The sequence below is a fragment of the Olea europaea genome, chromosome 7 (genome assembly GCF_002742605.1).
Source record: "Olea europaea var. sylvestris chromosome 7, O_europaea_v1, whole genome shotgun sequence".
Taxonomy (NCBI): domain Eukaryota; kingdom Viridiplantae; phylum Streptophyta; class Magnoliopsida; order Lamiales; family Oleaceae; genus Olea; species Olea europaea.
In genome coordinates, this window is record NC_036243.1 from 7,597,517 (window position 1) to 7,616,762 (window position 19,246).

General features: G+C 35.1%; 2 protein-coding genes across 8 annotated transcripts in view; both read left to right on the plus strand.

The window, feature by feature from the left end:
• The first annotated feature begins 1,098 nt into the window (after positions 1-1,098).
• Positions 1,099-10,275, plus strand: LOC111396861 (delta-1-pyrroline-5-carboxylate synthase-like). Of its 7 annotated transcripts, XR_002703082.1 has the most exons (21): positions 1,103-1,508; positions 2,351-2,422; positions 2,526-2,629; positions 2,932-3,034; positions 3,214-3,375; positions 3,821-4,098; positions 4,914-5,064; positions 5,147-5,311; positions 5,441-5,518; positions 6,229-6,318; positions 7,294-7,380; positions 7,489-7,575; positions 7,683-7,779; positions 7,895-7,998; positions 8,085-8,160; positions 8,516-8,666; positions 8,753-8,821; positions 8,939-9,020; positions 9,199-9,269; positions 9,764-10,030; positions 10,144-10,275. XR_002703082.1 is itself a non-coding variant. In XM_023023436.1 (20 exons), exons 1-20 carry the CDS (start codon positions 1,449-1,451, stop codon positions 9,843-9,845), a joined length of 2,169 nt encoding a protein of 722 aa, XP_022879204.1. In that variant the 5' UTR covers positions 1,103-1,448; the 3' UTR covers positions 9,846-10,275. The 7 variants fall into 7 exon arrangements, 5 of the variants coding, with proteins under 5 accessions (XP_022879207.1, XP_022879204.1, XP_022879206.1 ...); XM_023023436.1 differs by having other exon boundaries at positions 9,764-10,275; XM_023023438.1 differs by having other exon boundaries at positions 1,104-1,508; positions 8,978-9,020; positions 9,764-10,275.
• A 2,100-nt stretch (positions 10,276-12,375) lies between these two features.
• The window catches only part of LOC111397844 (CASP-like protein 5B1), a 13,207-nt gene continuing 6,336 nt past the window's right edge, over positions 12,376-19,246 (plus strand). The window contains exons 1-3 of the mRNA XM_023024816.1: positions 12,376-12,934; positions 14,790-14,922; positions 19,112-19,243. Of these exons, the coding sequence (XP_022880584.1) occupies positions 12,804-12,934; positions 14,790-14,922; positions 19,112-19,243 (396 nt within the window). The 5' untranslated portion in view covers positions 12,376-12,803. The remainder of the gene's footprint in view (positions 12,935-14,789; positions 14,923-19,111; positions 19,244-19,246) is intronic.

Here is a 19,246-nt window from a genome sequence, read left to right on the forward strand (position 1 = left end):
AGAAAAGTTGGATTGAAATTGAGCTTTTAAAAGATGAATTAAACTTGAAAAACCCTAATTATATGCGGCACGATGTTGACTTTCGGGAAGAAATGGGCAATGTGGCACCTAGGTGCTCACGTCATCTTCGATTGCACATCATAGTTTTCAATATTTTTATCGTAATTTTTTCTCTCGATATTCAGTTGGGACAATTCAAAATATATTGGAAAGATAATTCAAAGGGTCACAACTTTACTTTTAGCTTTTTCCAATTCAAATATTTACTATGTCAAAAATGAGTTTCAATTTTCGGCTAAAAACTTGGAACATACTCGTGCGGTTGAAAAAATAATTTGTGAAAATATTTAAATCATAATTTCACTCATTTTTTACTTCAAATTGCATTCTATTGACTCTTAGCACGCCTCAATTATCATTTTGTGGTTTGAATCAACTATTGAAAAGTTATGATTGAGTCCTTAAATTCTGGATTTTATCATTTTTCGTCGTTATTTACTTATTTATTTCAATTTAGCCTCCAATCATTAAGTTTCACCATATCAACATCTTCTCCTTGATTCATGCCAAAATCATTATTGTCTCCTGGTTTCGTATCATTCACATCAATTTATCTTACCTATAAGACAACACGAAAATACAAATTAAAGCCTTTTAAAAACTTTAGCAATCAAACGAAATATCAAAATTAAGTAGCATTAACATAATGGGTGAAACACGCTCATCAATATCCAAAGATAAAAAAGAAAAGGAAAAGAAATCCATTACTTGCTGAGCAAGCAGAAAGTAAACCAATATACATAGCGGTTTTGGTCGTTAAAAAATGCAGCCCGCCTTTGTTTAAAAAGATGCATTGCCGCGTCAGCTTTAGAACCAGTTGGTCCTATGTGGCGCCTTTTCATTGCTGACGCTCAGAAGACAGACAAACAAGTAAAAATATAAGAATTTCTCTATGCGTAATCCACACTCAAATTCAAATGGAACATGTGCCAGACACATAATTGGACAATTTGAAAAATTAAAACAAAAATATCCAATTATTTTCAGACATATTAGTCTGTTTCTTGCCTCCTGTTTTTTAATTTGGACAAGTGGCTTTCCAGAATTAATATTGCTGCAATGCATGATGCATCTGTCTGGTGTGTCTTTTCTTTTTTTCCTGTTTTTATGCCTGGTTGACTAGCATTTTTCTTTTCAATAGCAGATCTCTTGCAGCAGTGTCATTCTATAGTGGTACTACAATACATACAAACCGCTTCGTATTTTGTGTTTATATATACAATAAAAAACCAAGAGTTAGTCACGAGTGTCTCCTCATTTTCGCTGCCTGCAAATTCCTATTGTTTGTTCAATTCCGTCTAGTTATTTTTTGCCTCCGCCACACAACACAAAGGCTAACAATCAGAGCCCAGACCGATACTTCACTCTCAGTGTAGTGTAGCTCAAGAATGGAAGCTGTGGATTCCACGCGTGCATTTGTCAAAGACGTTAAACGTGTCATCATCAAGGTCACATTTCTTATTTTCCATGTATTTGCTTTTCTTTATTCGGATTAAATTTATAGTATTCAAACTCCGATTTTTGTAATTACTTAAATTGTACACGGGATTTGTTTCATTATTTATTTATTTATTTATGTTAATTTACTTGAATTCTATAATTATGGTTAATGGTTTACATTTGTTTGTATTACTGAATTGCAATGAATTTCAATTCCCAATTTATGTAGAGGTGAAGGTTCACCCTTTGAACCACTGGATTACTACTTACTAGGAATGGGGTTCAGTAGAAAAATAGTCGTTATAACTGTTTTTCTTTTCTGCTTTGAAAAAAAGAAAAAAGGAAAACACAACATATTCAATTTTCATGTTCTTCTTAAATGTTTTGAGTCCGGACATTAAATAATGGGTCAGTAGATGATGAGACTAACTGGGGAGGTGTACCAATAATTTCAAGGGAGAATAATTTGTATGTCTTATGCATTAGAAGGTTGATTGAAATGTAGACTGATTCTTGAGTAAGCTTTATTTTTATAGGTCTCGAGTAATTTTTTGAACTTTGACATACAGGTATTTTGTATTCAAGTTGCATATGGAAATTTGCGAACTCTTGTTGGCCGAAAATGTTTAATTACTGTTATAAGTAAGAGATATTGTAAATTAAAAACTGGAGAGGTAGGGTTGTGAGAAGGAAATATAAATGCTAAAAACGGACGAAGTTGCTTTTCTATTCAAAATAGTTCTTCTTCGACTTCTGCTTTTAGTTTAGAAATGTAAAATTATGGCTAGTCAGCTTTGTTACGGCCTAAATAATAGCACTTATTTCTTCTGTCACACCTTTTCTTTTGGAGGTTGGAACTGCTGTGGTCACTCGAGCTGATGGTAGATTAGCACTTGGAAGATTAGGAGCACTTTGTGAGCAGGTGAGTTGAAGGATTCTGTCCTGCTTACATTCTTTCATGTCTCATTAATGCTTCAACTGGCTTTTACCAATGGTTACACTGTTGAATTCCAATTGAAGTGCAGATTCAAGAACTTGACTCTGAGGGATATGAGGTTAATTTGGTGACATCGGGTGCTGTTGGTGTTGGCCGCCAACGCCTTAGATACAGGAGATTGATCAACAGCAGGTTTTGGCACTGGTTTTGCTGTTTTGGAGTTTTTGTTTGGAAAGTTGAGATGGAATATGTTGTAATCTTTGAAAACCAAGGAATATTCATTTGTTTGTTAACTAATCTGCTTCCCCAGTTTTGTTTTTAAGCATCACCACACACAAGCTGCCATCTTATTTGATGAATCTTGCAGCTGGATTTCATTCTATTTCAAATCTGGAGGCTCCAATAAAGAATATTTATCATGGACCTTCACTATATAATGTTGAATCTTTTTCAGTTATAGAGTTAATAATATTTGTGATTTGGGTTATCTGCAGCTTTGCTGACCTCCAGAAACCACAGATGGAACTCGATTGGAAAGCTTGTGCAGCCATTGGACAGAATGGTCTCATGGCTCTCTATGATACTTTGTTCAGCCAGGTAAAATCACAATGTAGGTACCTTATGTTAAGCCAGGTAAAATCGCAATGTAGGTACCATATCATGATAATTAGTCTGACAAGTTCCCTTGTGGTAGTTAAAAAAATGAATCTTCCTTTAATGGATTTGTTATTTTATGTATATCATTGGATCATGATGATTTTGTTTCTCATATGCAGTTGGATGTGTCATCAGCACAGCTTTTAGTTACAGACAATGATTTTAGAGATTTGGATTTTAGGAGACAACTTAATGAAACTGTAAAGAATTTGGCATCTCTGAAGGTTATTCCTATATTTAACGAAAACGATGCTGTTAGAACAAGAAAAGCTCCTTATGAGGTACCAATCTCTGTTCACTTGCTTATTATTTTGTGTTGCTTTTATTGTAAAGTTGGCACGTCAGTGCCATTTCCATCTAGAGACACGAGAGGTTTCTGCAGAACGGGTTATGTATATGTGCAAGTTTAACATTCTTTAACTTCACACACTTCACTTGCAATTCTAGGCTTCCTTACTCCCTGTTTGTCTGATGGTCTTTTTGTGCCTTGAACTTGTATGTATAAACTTATACAGTGTTAAATTATTTTTCCTTATAAATAAGTGGGTTATATGGGGTTGGGAAAATAATACTTTACTCGTATTTTCCGGACCTCACTGGGGGTCTTTTCTTTTCATACACATTTTTCAAATTGTCATTGGCTAATCTCTGTGTTCTTTACAATATTCTTGATTTTTTTTAGCATAATAGCTCATATTACTTCCCTTACATCGTGTAACTGTATAGGACTCTTCTGTAACATTTCGGGATAATGACAGTTTATCAGCTCTACTGGCTCTGGAACTGAAAGCTGACCTCCTTATTCTGTTGAGTGATGTAGACGGTCTCTACAGTGGCCCTCCAAGCGATCCAAATTCAGAGTTAATTCATACTTATGTTAAGGAAAGACATGAACGAATAATAACTTTTGGAGACAAGTCTATTGTGGGAAGAGGGGGTATGACAGCCAAAGTAAAAGCTGCTGTTTATGCTGCTCATGCTGGGATCCCTGTTGTTATCACCAGGTAAACTGCCTTCCCGTGGAAAGTTTCAACATTTGGATCTGAACAGGCATTAGACATCAATTCTAATCCATGCAACAAACTATTGCTCATTTTGTGAATTCTTAATGCTTATTTAAATATACTGCGTTTAATAAGCCTTTGCCAGTTCTTAGATTAGAAACTTCAGAGAAGTCGGAAGAAATTTCTTTTCTCTGAAGTCTAATAAAATAATTTTGCAATATAATGTGAAAGCATGCAATGGAAACAACTATGGACCCAATCAGTTTGGGCAATTACTGAGCAAAATTACTCACTGCGAGTAACATATTAAATAACAGTACAACTAAGTAATGGTAACTGATTGTAGCAAGACTAGTTTTCAGCATACTTTATCACACTGGATCCATAGATTTTTTTTGCAAGGTTGTTTTCTTTAAGTCCTTGGGAAACTTGATGCTGCAAAATGATGGTACCAATTTGCAGACAGTATTTCAATATGTTTCTGACTTCTAAAATCTGAGCAAGCGGTATGAAATAGTTGCCGAAGTTAAAAATGGAAAAAAGATTAACCTACTACTAGGAACAAGTTAATATTAAACATTAATTAATGGAGTATATGCTTCTCGTGAGTTTGTAGATGAACGGTAAATGAATGAATCCTTTTCACAGTCCTTCTTTGCCAGGGCCGATGTCTTCTATGAAATTTATACCTTTAAATCTGATTCTGACAACTTATTAGTTATTAAGTGTGAGTTGCTGGTTTATACTTTTTGGTGCTTCCATTTTAGTAGAATTTAATCTCCCTCTGCCCCATCTCTCTCTTACCATGGATGAAGTGGCTTTGCTGCTGACAATATTTTGAAAGTATTAAATGGGAAGCGAGTTGGTACACTATTTCATCAGGATGCTAATAAATGGGGTCCACTTGGAGAAGTGGGTGCTAGAGAGATGGCAGTTGCAGCTAGGGAAAGTTCTAGAAGACTGCAGGTAAGAAAATGGGGGGTCAATCTGAGGATGAATCTTGTGTACCGGAACAAATGTGATCAATTGTTAATTCTTTGTCATTCAGGCCATGTCTTCAAATGAAAGGAGTAAAATTTTAATGGATATCGCTGATGCACTGGAAGCAAATGAGAAACAAATTATTGCTGAGGATGAAGCTGATGTTGCTGAGGCACAGCAAGCTGGATATGAAAAATCTTTGGTTTCTAGGCTAGCTTTGAAGCCTGTTAAGGTAAGAGACTACCTGATTCCTTTTTAAGGCATTAGGCATTTATTATCTTTTGAATGAAATATTGTTACAAAACTATATCTTTCATTCCCTCTATCTTTCTCTCTCTCTAAATAGCTTATATCATTCTAGGTTTCAAGTCTTGCAAATGCTATTCGTGTGCTTGCAAACATGGAGGAGCCAGTTGGTTGTGTCGTGAAGAGAACAGAGGTAGGGAAATTGGTATTGAGGATAATATTTAAAAGAATATGGAGTACAAATAAACCTGTTCAGACTTTTAAGGGACTTTCACATTGTTTGTTGCCCTTTGCTAGTATTAGAAATATTAGGAAATGCTGCGTGTTGCCTTGCCAGGAAATTGCTACAGGGCTCATAATTTAAGCTATGCACCATCCAAAATAGTGGGTGGGATGCTACTTCAGCCTCTAGGGAAAGTATGGGTGAAGATGTTTATTTACATGAGCTGAGCTCGAGGAGAATACCAGACAATTTTATGACTCAATATCCTGCCCAAATATTATATACTCGGATAAATCATGACCAAGCCCAACATATTGGGGCTTGAGTATAAATATGGAGAGTTCAAGCTGGATCTCGAGCTTGTTAAACTGCATTTTGAGACCCTATGCAATCTTTAAGCGTGAGAAATTTCATATATTAGTACTCAATTTTAGAATCCAAGAAAACGATTATAAACTCTAGAGCTTGCCATCTCCAAGCTCTAGCTCAGACAAATTGGGAACACGCTCCGTTCTGACTCGATGGAGCTCAAGGTGTGGCGAACTCCAAAAGCTTGTGAGATAGCTGTGATGTCTTGTGCAAAACCAAGTGCCCTGCATAGAAAACATATTTTAGAATATTGTAACCATGAATAATATTTCTCGTGTATACAAATTGTTACTGACTGATAATGCCTGCAGCTCTTAGAAGGACACATACTGGAGAAGTTGTCATCTCCTATGGGCGTTCTTTTGATTATCTTTGAGTCTCGACCTGATGCACTAGCTCAGGTAAATTAATTGACCTTTTTTCTCAGGAAGATTTTGGTTAATGACTTGTAGGGTGCTTCTGGGTATGCAAGTTTTGGTGAGTCTTACTATATTTCCAGCTCAAATTGCAGTCACGGGATGCCATCATAATCTTTCACTGATTTCATTTTAGCAACATGATTGTACAATAGTTTATGCAGCCATGTTAAGGATTTTAAAATGTTTTTCTTTTTGTCCCCTTTGTACTTCTTTTAAGAATACAACAGAATTTCTTCTCTAAGTTCCATGTTTTTAGCTTAGGGCATTAGATAACAACATTTAAGCCGTCTACACTATAAATTAGTGATTAGTTACGTGAATCCTCAATAACTGTTCAATTGGATCCAAGGACAGCCCTTACTAAATATCCAAATAAACAAATCACCTGCAATTACTTCAGTCATGTTAATTTTGATCTACCCTTCTCTCTTCTAACTTTTAGTGGTTTTTCATTTCTCTTGGAAATAGGAGCTTCTCTAAGCTCGAGCTAGGCATGCCCAGCCATCTAAGTTCCATGCTTTAGCTTAAAGCTTTATTTGATGGACAAAATATTTCTATTGTTACCAACAAACTCTGTAAAATTATCTTTCAGTTATTTCATATGTCAACAAATGCTGAAAAATTATCTTTCAATTATTTCGTACGTCAAGAAAAAGGGGTTTTAACTTTTTCCCTTCGCCCCGAATATGGCTGTTTAGGCAGCTATTCAAAATTAAATAATTAAAAACTTGTAAAAGGCAAAAACTTTTGGAAGACTACTGACCATTTAGAATGGTGATTTGTTTTCTGAATTTGTCCAATCTTTGTTTATTTCTTTATTAACATTTTATTTGTTATTACAAAACAAAGCTGAATAAACTACTATTAGCCAACTGACTATGGACTCGTTCTACAGCCGTGGACAAACACTTGTATCTTCAACTGTAAAAACTTATGGCCTTCTATTGATTGTAACAGATAGCTTCATTGGCAATCCGAAGTGGGAATGGGCTTCTATTAAAAGGGGGAAAGGAGGCCAGACGATCAAATACAATTTTGCACAAGGTATAATCTAGTGAACTTTTAGTTGTTTTAGAGTCATCACAACCCAAAGCTATATAATTTTTTTGTCATGGTTATTGGGAAGTTTTCAATCATTTTTTATTGTTTTAGGTAATCACTTCTGCCATCCCCAAAATTGTTGGCGAGGGACTCATTGGACTGGTGACTTCTAGAGGAGAGATCCCTGAATTGCTCAAGGTGGCTTGAACTTAGAATATCCATTAATGATTCCAAAATGCTTTTATCTAATTATTATGGTTGTATGATACAAGAATTGAAACTGGGGATTAACATTTTGATTGTAGCTGGATGACATGATTGATCTTGTGATTCCAAGAGGCAGCAATAAACTAGTTTCTCAAATCAAGGCATCAACAAAAATTCCAGTTCTTGGTCATGCTGGTAGATATACTTTAAATGACTATTTCTCTATATTACCCCGCACAAAAAGTGTAGTTGAGCCAATCATGCATTCCATATGTTGGGAGATTTAGTAAAGCTGTTCTTTTCATCCCAGATGGAATATGTCACGTGTATGTAGACAAGTCTGCCAATATGGATATGGCTAAGCGGATTGTTTTGGATGCAAAAACAGATTACCCTGCAGCCTGCAATGCAACGGCATGTTGTTCGTAGATATTTGTCTTTTCATTTATGATTCTACATTGTTAAAGATCGTTTTTAATGATGCTTTCTTTATTCGTTAGGAAACACTTATTGTTCATAAGGAGTTGGCACAGACCAGTGCCCTGAACGACCTTATTATGGAACTTCAAGTGAAAGGTTGGGGTTCTATAGCAAAATATACCTTATCAGTGCACCCACATAACCCTTCCAACCCCCTCCCCCCATCCCCTCCCTCTTCCCACACAATCACTGCACCTTGGGAGTTCGTCAATCTTGTATGCTTGTATGTGTGCTGCCACTGTTCTGCTTCCCAATGTTTGGTTTATTACTTGAACTCAGCTAGTATGCAATTGTACATTATGCCCCACATTCTGGTATGATAGGCATGTTATTTTAGTATATTGTGCTTTTATTGAATCAACTTAAATTAGCCTCAGAAGAACATTTTCTAATAATTTTTCAAAAGAATCTTTGTTCTGAAGGCTAGTATAATTATTTCCATCTGCTTCAGGTGTTGCAATAGTTGGTGGACCTCGGACTAGCTCTTTACTAAATATTCCAAAGGCACCTTCACTGCATCACGAATATAGTTCTCTTGCTTGCACTGTTGAAATTGTTGATGATGTATATGCTGCCATTGATCATATACACAAGCATGGAAGGCAAGTTAGCTTCTCGAATTTCTGTGCTGTTGTGTTTATTTGTATTCATGCGTTTGTTGTCAAACGATGTTCCTTCTTAATCGCAGTGCACATACGGATTGCATCATTACAGAAGATAGTGAAGTTGCAGAAGTCTTTTTAAATGGAGTTGACAGGTGCTTGATCTCCTACTTGGTCATATTACATTGGACCATTCTATTTGAAATGCAACTCGATATATTGAGTTAATTTAATATGGATATCATAACCTCTTCAATGAACTTAACATCAAGTATTGATGTTCCCAGTGCTGCTGTTTTCCATAATGCAAGTACGAGATTTCGTGATGGCTTCCATTTTGGATTTGGTGCAGAGGTGTGCCATCTAACTTTGAACTCTACTACGTGTACAGAAAATCTGTAATGGTAGCTTGATAGATGAATGCTAGGAATTCATCAGACAGGTTTTCTGTACAAGTAGAATAGCTGTTTAACTTTTTAGTTCAGTCTGAGGTTCGAGTGTTATTCTGTCATATATTTGTTGTTGATAACAGGTTGGGGTTAGTACAAGTCGGATTCATGCGCGTGGTCCCCTAGGTGTTGAAGGATTGCTTACAACGAGATGGTATGTCTTTGAAATCTCTCTCTTTTTGTCATGGATTTAGCGAATATCTTTTTGCTTGATATTTGCACTTTCGGTGCAAGTCATAAACACATGAATGAAAATAATATCATGCATGTAATTGTCAGATGCAATACAAACCATTGGCAGATGGACAGTTATTTTTCTAGATGATCACTGAGACACTGGCTTTTGTGTCTCTAAGAGTTTGATATTGGATAAAATTCACTGAAACACTTCCATAACACTAATTCATTTGCCTTATTTGTCGAAATTGAATCACGATGTTGAAGACCTGAGGTATTTTAGTCTCAATGCTAAGGTTCCTGAACGGCATTTAAAATTTAAGCTAACAATTGTCTTCTAAAGTATTGAGAATCTCTAGTTTGGAGCTTTCGTATATTTATGAAATTTCTTGGAGTTTTTGTTTAGCAAACTTATAAGGTTTCGAGTTTATTTCAGGGACATTTGACCACCATCTTTGTGTTTTGATGTAGGATTGGAAGAGGAAGTGGGCACGTGGTGAATGGTGATAAAGGGTTGGTTTACACTCACAAGGACCTAGCTTTGCAGGATTGAGACTGCACAACCCAAGTATTAGGCACTGGTTTTCTATGATACTAGCATTTGATGAAGCCGTCTGGTCTAATTAATCATCTGCAAATTACGAGTCTGGGAATGGATCGATGGAGGGATGGTTTTGGTTTTAACGGAGATTCCATATCAGATTTCATTCCCACCCAAAGTACCATAAAAATAGAGCAGTTAGGCACTTCTTTTTCACCTCAATTTTTTCTGAGGATTTTGATTAAATCTCTTTGGAGGGCATGATCCTCTTGATAATTTCACTTATAAGCTCTTCTTTATTTTCGCTTAGGAGCTGCTGGCTTGACGTGCTTGGTTGCATTGCACGAGAAACATTGTTGAATACGTGGTTGATATTCAAGTAATGAAAAATAACATGTTAAACACCGACTCTATTTGACAAGATATCCTATTATTTCCTCAACCACCACAATTTTATTTATTATTTTTTTTATAATTTAATATGAAATATGCTTATGTTACTATATGAAGTTTGGGGTTGAAAGATTTGGTTCTTTTCTTGTGGCTAACGAAAAGTAGGAAGATAGTAGAAAAATGAAAGGGAAAATTTCATAACCAAGAAATTTATTATGGTATATTTCAAAAACAAGAAAACAAGTTTCAAATTTCTAAAATTAGATTTTTATTAAAAATTATTTATAATTTAATTAGTTAATTAATTATTTTATTAATTAAATATATTTAGATCACGAATCCATACAATTTGGTCACAAATTAACAATATAATTAGTTACTTATTATTTTTTTGTCACAAATCAAAAATTTTATGTCACAAATTTTTTTACGATCACAATTCAAAATTTTTGTAAGTAACAGTTTGTTTATTGATCACAAATCCAAAAATAATTAGTCACGTATTAATTTTTAGTCACGACTTATCATATTATTGGTCACAACTTATTTTTCGGTCACAAATTAAAAATTTTATAGGCCACATATTATTTTTCGATCACGAAAAAAAAAATTTATAGGTCACATATTAATTTTTCGGTCACAACTTCATAAATTATAAGTCACACACAAATTTTATAGGTCACATGTTATTTTTCGATCACGAATAAAAATTTTTATAGGTTACAGATTAATTTTTCGGTCACAACTCAATAAATTATAAGTCAGAAACACAATTTTTAGGTCACGTATTATTTATTAATTTTAGTCACGAATTATTTTTTAGTCACACTTATCAATTTATTGGTCACAAATCAAAAATTTTATAAATCACAAATTATTTTTCGATCGCAAATGAAGATTTTTAAAGGTCACAATTCAAAAATTTTGTAGGTCACGATTTGTTTGTTGGTCACATAAGTCACAGATTACAAATATTATAAGTCACATATTATTTTTTTTAGGTCACACACTATTCTCGATCATAATTTATCATTTTTAGTGGTCACATATTTTTTATTGATCACAGATTAACCAATTTAATGGTCACGATCAATCAAATAATACGTGATCGCCACTCCCTTCAACAACATGGTCGCCTGAACCACCAGCACCATCACCGACAACAACGCTATAGTCTCAAACAAAAAATCAACTCCAAAATTATCAACGCCATCGTCGCCGCTGCCGCCACACCAACACCACTGTCACCGCCATAGCACCATAACCATCCCTACCACATCTCACCATCACGGCAGACCAACCATAGAACTCCACAAATCTACCACGCCGCCACCGCCACTACAATCGCAACCACTGTTCCCACCACCACTCACCCACCTAACACATCGCACCGCACCACCAATAACAGTGGCAACCACCAAAACACAGATCTAAAACTCAAATCCAACCATACCTAATCACGAACCCCACCGACAATCACTGATCCAAAACCACAAATCCGGCACCACTTTGTCGCCATGCCAACATCGCCTCACAACCATCAACGGCGCCACAGATCCAAAACCATAAATTCGGCTACACCAGCACTGCCTCACAATTATCAGCAGCACCTCGTTCACAGAACCTGATAGCGTTGCCCACATCACCACAGCTGCGTCGCCAACACCATCATCTTCCCGAAACCACAGTAGAAGTGCGATGCCAACAGAGGTGCGACGCCAACTCTGCCCCTTTTTCATAGGCGAGAGAGATCAGAGAGCGAGATGTAGAGAATGAATGGTTTGGAGGAAATTATTTTGGGGTGGATGGGGGTTAGGGTTAGTTTATAAATTAAATAATTAATATTTTTTTTTCTGATTTTTGAAATATTAAAGTTCCCTCATGATTTTAGAATGTTGAATATTTAAAGTATGGTATTGTGTAATTTCCACAAAATAAAATGAGAGTAAAGCCCATATCAAGTAATAAAGATATTTGTGTCATCTTACATTAAAAAAATGTAATGAATAGAATAGGGAAAAAAAAAAAAAAAAAAATTTGCTCCCGAGAGGGTTGTTCAAGAATGATTTGTTTTGGTCCATTACTTTTAGTTCACGTTAAAATAAGCATCAAAATTTTCAAGTTTGAAGTAATTCGTTGAAACTTGAAATTGCTAATATTTAAATATAAACACACTCAGAAGTCTTAAAATCTGTAGACCCCAGGATTGTTTTACATTTGTTCAAAAGATTTTAAAAACCAATATCTTTGTTTGTCATTTTCATTGGCTGGTAAAGAAGTCGCTTATGTGATCACAACAGATTATTCAGATTACGTTCAATTTTTGCCTTCGATCTTCAATTTTGTCAACAATGAATAATTACTTTTAAAATTTTGTTTAATTCATTTTTACGGCCATTAAAGAATGGGGATTTCTACTTTCTTCTTGCTCTTGACCAAGTATAAACATGGGAATGTTCTGACAATCTAGGAGAATCTACTGACCCAGAATTTTGGGAAACAACCCATCTCATAAAGATTCTCAATCTTTACTAAATATACACACCGATATATGCACTTAGAGAGAGAGACAGAGAGATGAAAGAGCTGTATGGCAGTCCAGGAACAAAGAGTGGGCTCATGTTAAGGATTGGGCAGTGTTTATTTGCAGCTTCTTCAATTGGAGTCATGGCATCTGCCACTGGGTTTTCTACTTCTACCGCTTTTTGGTAATTTTATTCTCTCTGATTTTCTTTTACTGCTAGTTCTAGAAATTTTCGTTGTTATTATGTTTTATCTGTGTCCCTTTTGTGGGGTTTCGTGTGGGGATTGTAAACTATAATTCTGTTTGGGGTTGTTTTCTTTTAGCATATTTGGGTTATTGATTCCACACTCGTTTTGATCAATGCCATAAAAAGAAAAAGAAGAGTCAGCTTTAAAAGAAGAAATATGCCCAAATTTCTTGTCTTTTGAATTATTGTTTGTGAAGGATGAGTAGATAGAGAAGATAGAACTACCGAATTTGTTAGTTCAAGAACTAGAGAGTTATCATTGAAACAGATTCCTCCTCCACAATTTAACGCATGCCAATGATCGCATGAGATCTGTGTACAACACAACTGAGGCCAGATCTACCAATATATTGAGGGATCCTCAATTTATCTGATGGTAATAGCTATTCATTATATACTGAAACTCAGTTTTATATTTTGGAGGTGATGGGATGTGGAAGGGATTTATTTTCTCTGTGCTGCTCTTGTGATTTTAGTAACTTGTAATAAACTTGGAGTGTTTTATTTGCTTGATGACCGCATATAGCGTTGGTGTTTTCCCTGTTAAACGTTGGTCCCTGGTTCAAGTATGTGAATAGCAAAGTAATTTGTGATGAGCTAGCATATAGTCTGTTGTGCTTACTATTTATAGGCATCTGAAGGAGTGATAGTATGGCACATTGAGATTTGGCAAAAAAGAGTGAAAGACACAAATCTTTTTAGCTTGTTAGATTAGTACAACACATGCCAATGTATTGTTTGGGTTCAATATATTGTTAAGGATAAACCCACACCATTTATATACAAAAATAATAATCGACTTGGCTACTCAACTTAACGAGGTTGATCTTTTAAGTTGAATCACCTAGTCTTAATAATGATGTATCATCATTAAGTAAACTGATCACATTTGTTTGAGACAAATTATACTTGAAAGGACAAGTTTAAGTAATACTTGGTTACTCGCAGCTAGAAGTCACAGTCCTTGCATAGAACTTCATGATAAGCTGTACTTCTCTTCATATTCTTGAATTCTGAAGTTCTTTTTCTTTTAATTTGTTTATTGAGTCTTAAACACCATCATTACTTAACTTTTTACAAAAAAAATTATTCCTTAAGTAAGTTGTAAAATTTTCATTCAAGGTATCAAGTAAAATATGTGGTTTGCAAACTCTATGCTATGCAGTTATATTAGACATCTTAGATTGCATAATTTTATCACAGATTCCTTCACTATTAGTTAACCTTGATGGAAAGAAATTTATACTCATGGATCATTGTCGAATCTATCTATTTTTTATGATGACACTGTTAAGGATCATACAAGCATATTCAACATAATCTTTATATTCATGCATTAATCTGTATCCTGCCTCCAGAGTGTCCACCAGTTCCCGTGCAATGCCGTCAATATTTTGTTGAGACTCTCAGCACACTATTTTACAAATTCAAACTTTTCTTCTACTCTATTTTTAAATAATTATATATTGAGCTAGTGTATAGATTCATTCAACATTATTTCTCCCTCAACTTTTTCTATTTTTACTTTTTTTTCATTTTTCTTTTTTTTGTGCTGCCAGTTTGATGGCTCTGTACAAACTACAAAGTAATAAAATGATTTTCTAACTAGTGGTTGGTGTACTTGCTTAAGTCTGTAACATTTGTAATGTTGAATAACTTTCAATCAAAGAATGTCAAGGACATCGCTTATTCAATCATTTTTCCAAATTACCCGTTCCCTTTGTGAATTCCTACTGCTTAGGAATGGTTAATTATTTTAGTGATTCAGCTAATTGGAGAAAATTTTGTTCAGCTACTTAATAGCATCAATGGGGCTTGAGTTTTTATGGAGCTTTGGACTTGTCTGCATTGAAGTACATGCTTTGAAGTTCTATAAAGATCTGCATAATCAAATCATCATGAGCCTTTTTGCTGTTGGCGACTGGGTAACTAATTCCTCTTTGGCTTCATTTCTTTCATTACTTCCACAAGAGCATGCTATTATCACATCAATTATGGTAAATTAGGACGCCACTTTAAAAACTGGCTGAGGGAAACTGTTTCAATGAGTTCACATGGTTGCTCCTCCCTCTCTTGTTAACTCATCTTAATCAACAATCCTCGATGCACAGAAGTTGAACTTTACTCTTCTTCTTCTTCTTTTTTTTTGTTTTCTTTTTTAAATTTACCTTTCTGGCTCAAGGAAATTTATCTTGACCTACAAACCCTGAAAGTTTTTAATTATAATTTAACGAATAAACAATTCTATGAATTATGAATAGAAGTAAAGGATTCTTGATCAGAATAAATTTAACGTATAGACAACATTTTTTTTGTAATATTGTAAAATGTCTCACATGATATAAATGCATTATAGTGTAAAATTTTTGAGAGGTCACTGTATTGGAAAAAAACTGATTTTTCCTATTTAACTGACTCTTTCAGTTTTGATTTGTTTTTTCTACTTTCTCACGAAGAGGCCATCAATTTGAGTTGTAGAAAACTCTTTTGGTTAAAAGAGAATCTGTGAACAGTAAACAGTAAATGTTTCTCATGACGATATTAGGAAATATGCAAAACATATTCCATGTAGGAAACAGAAAGAAAAAAGGTCATTCAGCCCCCTCATATTTATTCATTTAGGAAAGGAAAGGTAAAGAGAAGAAAGTAATATCGCGGTCAATTCCAGCTTGAGTGAACCTCCCTCTTTAACTGTTAGATAGAAGCGGGTGGATATCCGCCTACCTCTTATATTGTGAATGAGATGTAAGTTATTTCAGGGCTGTAGAATTAGCACGGGCTTGGGGAGACCTAAAAACGGGCTATTGATTATGGAAGGAGAACCTGAAATTCCCTTTCAATTGAGATGAAATTCCACTTCCCCTTCCTATTTCCCGTTTGACTCTCTCTCACACACGCGCGTGCATGCTTGCGGGTGCAAAAAAGCGTGTTCGCTGGTTCCCACCACCCCTTCCCTTTACGTCTGCCAGCACTTTGTCCTCCTTTAAACATTGACAACTTCTGGTAGGGACAATAATAATGCTGATTGTGTGCTTCTCTTTGTTTGTCCTCACGCCTCATCATCCATCCAAACAAACTTAATTTTCCACCATTCAAGCGGCTCTGGTTACCCTTAATGCCAAATCTTTCATCTGACATCACTTTGACGATTGATACATAATTGTGGTTGGGATTCAAAATTGCTCTCAAATCTTGGTCAAAAAATGAAGATAAAATGTTTAAAAATTGTGCTCTTCGTAACTGTTGAAATGTCCCTCAAACCAAGCACTAAATTCAAAATTAAAATTTTCACTTCACATCTGGCATCTCTGAAGGTACACAACCTGAGAAACAATTCCGAAGTATAATAACAAAAGCTAAAAATGATAAGTGCAAAACAAATCTTGTGACTTTTTTCAATCACAATTTTTTCATGTCTATAATATTGCTTGATGTACTTCATTTAGATTTTTTTTCATTGCAATGAGCTTCAAATGAATTGTTTATTTGGTTTGGCTTATTACATGAGAAATCAAAGTGGTCAACAAAGAGAAAGGGGTGGCTGCTTCTCAGAGTAGGTTCAGTCCAGTAGCAAGCACCAAACCTGGCCAGTCTAAATCAGTTACTTTTATCTGGTCTGGTTGAATAGTTGAAGCCAATCAAAATTAATTTGTTTGGTTGGGTTCCAGCTCCACTGAGTAGCTTTCAGGAATTTTTTTTTTTTTTTTTTTTTTTAATTTCAAGTTAGGTGTGGTTGATTACATATCAGCCATTCAAAACCTGACATTTACTGAAAAAGTTCAAAAACTTGTAAATGGTTGGTTTCAGTTTTGTATAAAAAATAAAGACTTGGACTGAGTGGCTGGTTTTCCATGTCACCGAAACAAAATATAATCTTTGTTTCTTTGGAACTAGACTGAACTGACTTGTCCAGTTCATCTGGTGTTGTGGAATTTGCCCATCCCTCGTCTGCAGTAGAGTAGAATAAATACCTGGACAGTGGGAGAGAGATCCTTGTCTTTTCATAGGGATTGGACATAACTTGAGGTTGAATATGTTAATTTCAACAATTTTGCTATGACATTATCACCAGCCATGTATAATATTAGCTATTTAACTAGTTTAAGATCTGTTCATTTACCAATCAAGCATAGCCTGAATAACCTATTGTTCAATTTAATTCGACTCTTACCCATGGTATCCTCTAAAGTGGTTGAGAAAAATCTTAAAGGTTACTCAAAGTGGATTACATCTCTAAGTGAGATGCCTTTCAAATATTTCATATATCTATATTTGGGGCAATAAAGTACCAGAGCAATAATCACAATCCAAGTAAATACTTATGGATATAATGTGCACGTTAGTCATATCAAGATTTTGGTTTTTGTAGAAGTTTCAAAGCGAATATCTTTTGTTCTGATAAGAGCATTTATTGATGGAAAAGGTGGATGCTAATTCTACATTTATACATGTGCATGTGTGCACAGCTACACTGACACCAAAAACAACAATGATCAAAATCTGACAGATCTGCAGGCTAAAGTTTTATCTAAGAATTTTGTTTTGAGGTTAGCACTTAGTTACTTGGTGGTGGTATTTTCTTCCATAAGAACTGGAGAAGTTCAACCTAGTTTACTTAGAAATTCGTTGCAAAGGTTCAAATGAAGAGGAAATTTGTGGTTTAACGTGATCGCCTACAAAATAAGAGGAGATTTTGAAATCATGACTGTAGAGTGCTATTTACAAATGTGTAGGGACTAGCTATTTTTATTAGATTAAAATTTGAAATATGTAATGATGATAGGCTTCAGAAAGAAATTTGTGTGTTTTCTGAAGAGAACACTTCATGAAGGGTGGCGGATAATCCTACATAAATATGTACACCTGCAATGGTACTCTGATATAACATGATTAAAATCCGAAATATCTGCAGGCATGAGAAGTTGTGTCTTTAACTTAAATAATGTACAGTGTCTAGACTATTGTCATGTCTATGTATTGCAGACATACATTAGCCATCTCAAGATTTTGGTCGCAAGGATTATGAAGTTTGGAACTGAATATTTCTCTTAAAGACTACACAAAGTGATTGAGAGGCGGCATGTTCTAGTATAAGAACTTCGGAGCAGTTAAACTTAGCTTTCTGAAATAGGTTACTAAGATTTGCCAAAGAGGGTGTTGTCTAATGTGATCCTTTATGAAATAGGAGCAGATTTTGAGTTCAGGACTTTGGAGAGGTATTACAGAGGTGTGGAGAGGCATTAGTCAGTGGACTAAACTTGAAATGGGTAACGGTGATTGGATTCTGATTGATGAAGCTCACGGTACAGGGAAGTTGGTTAATCCTGAGTACATTTTTTTCCTTTTAAAATTTGTCGATGCAAAATATTTAATCTTTCCTCTAAAACAGAACAAAGAGTAAAATAAGTCAATGGATTGTGTAGGATACTAGGCCATGTCTCTGAAACCGTTGGCTTTACACAATTCTAGTTTTTAATGGTTGCCGTCAGTGAGTCTGATGCTTCAAGATCTGAATTCTACTGAAATAAAGATTTACACGTTCAGTTATCAGACATTGTGAAGTTGAGTGTTGCTATGAAATCCCACTAATTGTATTGGATCTCCAGTTCAGTGTGTCGAGGAGGATACACTGGAAAAATTCCAGTGAAAGTGGCCTTGTGTAGGAATCACTCGCGTTAATTTACTTCTGTTAGGCATTTTTTGTTGCCCTTCTACAGAGCAAACAATTTCACTGCATTTTGAAGTCAATTTAGAAAATATAACAATTTAAAGATTCCCCTGAATCCCATTAAAAGCCTGTGGAAAGTTCTACAAGAGTTGTACAGTATGTTCTAGTGATTCCTTGACTTGAATAAATTTTCTTTTCCAACAAGACATTCATATCATAAACAGCAGTCCAGTTTATTGCATACCCTGCCGCTCAAGGGTTTATTTCTGTTTACAAGTGGTACACTGTACCAGGTGACACATTTATGATTCTTGTTTCGAATTGGTTATTCTCACTTGATCTTCCAGAATTTCTGTGCACTAGATAAAAGTTCATTTTATATATGTGTTTAGTTCTTGTCTTGAACTCGACCAATCGGATTGTAAAAATCTGACTCGTGATTGCAGGTGATAGCGATGCTATCCCTTGCAGCTGCGTGCTCGTCAGCTGGCGTGGCAGTTCTGTTTACTAAAGATACAGATTTCTGCAAAAACGAGACAAGTTTCTCCTGCAATATGTTCCCTATATCCATAGCTTTTGCT

Excerpts from the sequence above, each read along its gene's own strand:
- LOC111396861 (XM_023023436.1), top strand. The coding sequence starts at position 1,449 with ATGGAAGCTGTGGATTCCACGCGTGCATTTGTCAAAGACGTTAAACGT. Across the intron at positions 2,630-2,931 it reads AGGAGATTGATCAACAGCAG|CTTTGCTGACCTCCAGAAAC; the intron begins GTTTTGGCACTG and ends GGTTATCTGCAG. Across the intron at positions 3,376-3,820 it reads CAAGAAAAGCTCCTTATGAG|GACTCTTCTGTAACATTTCG; the intron begins GTACCAATCTCT and ends GTAACTGTATAG.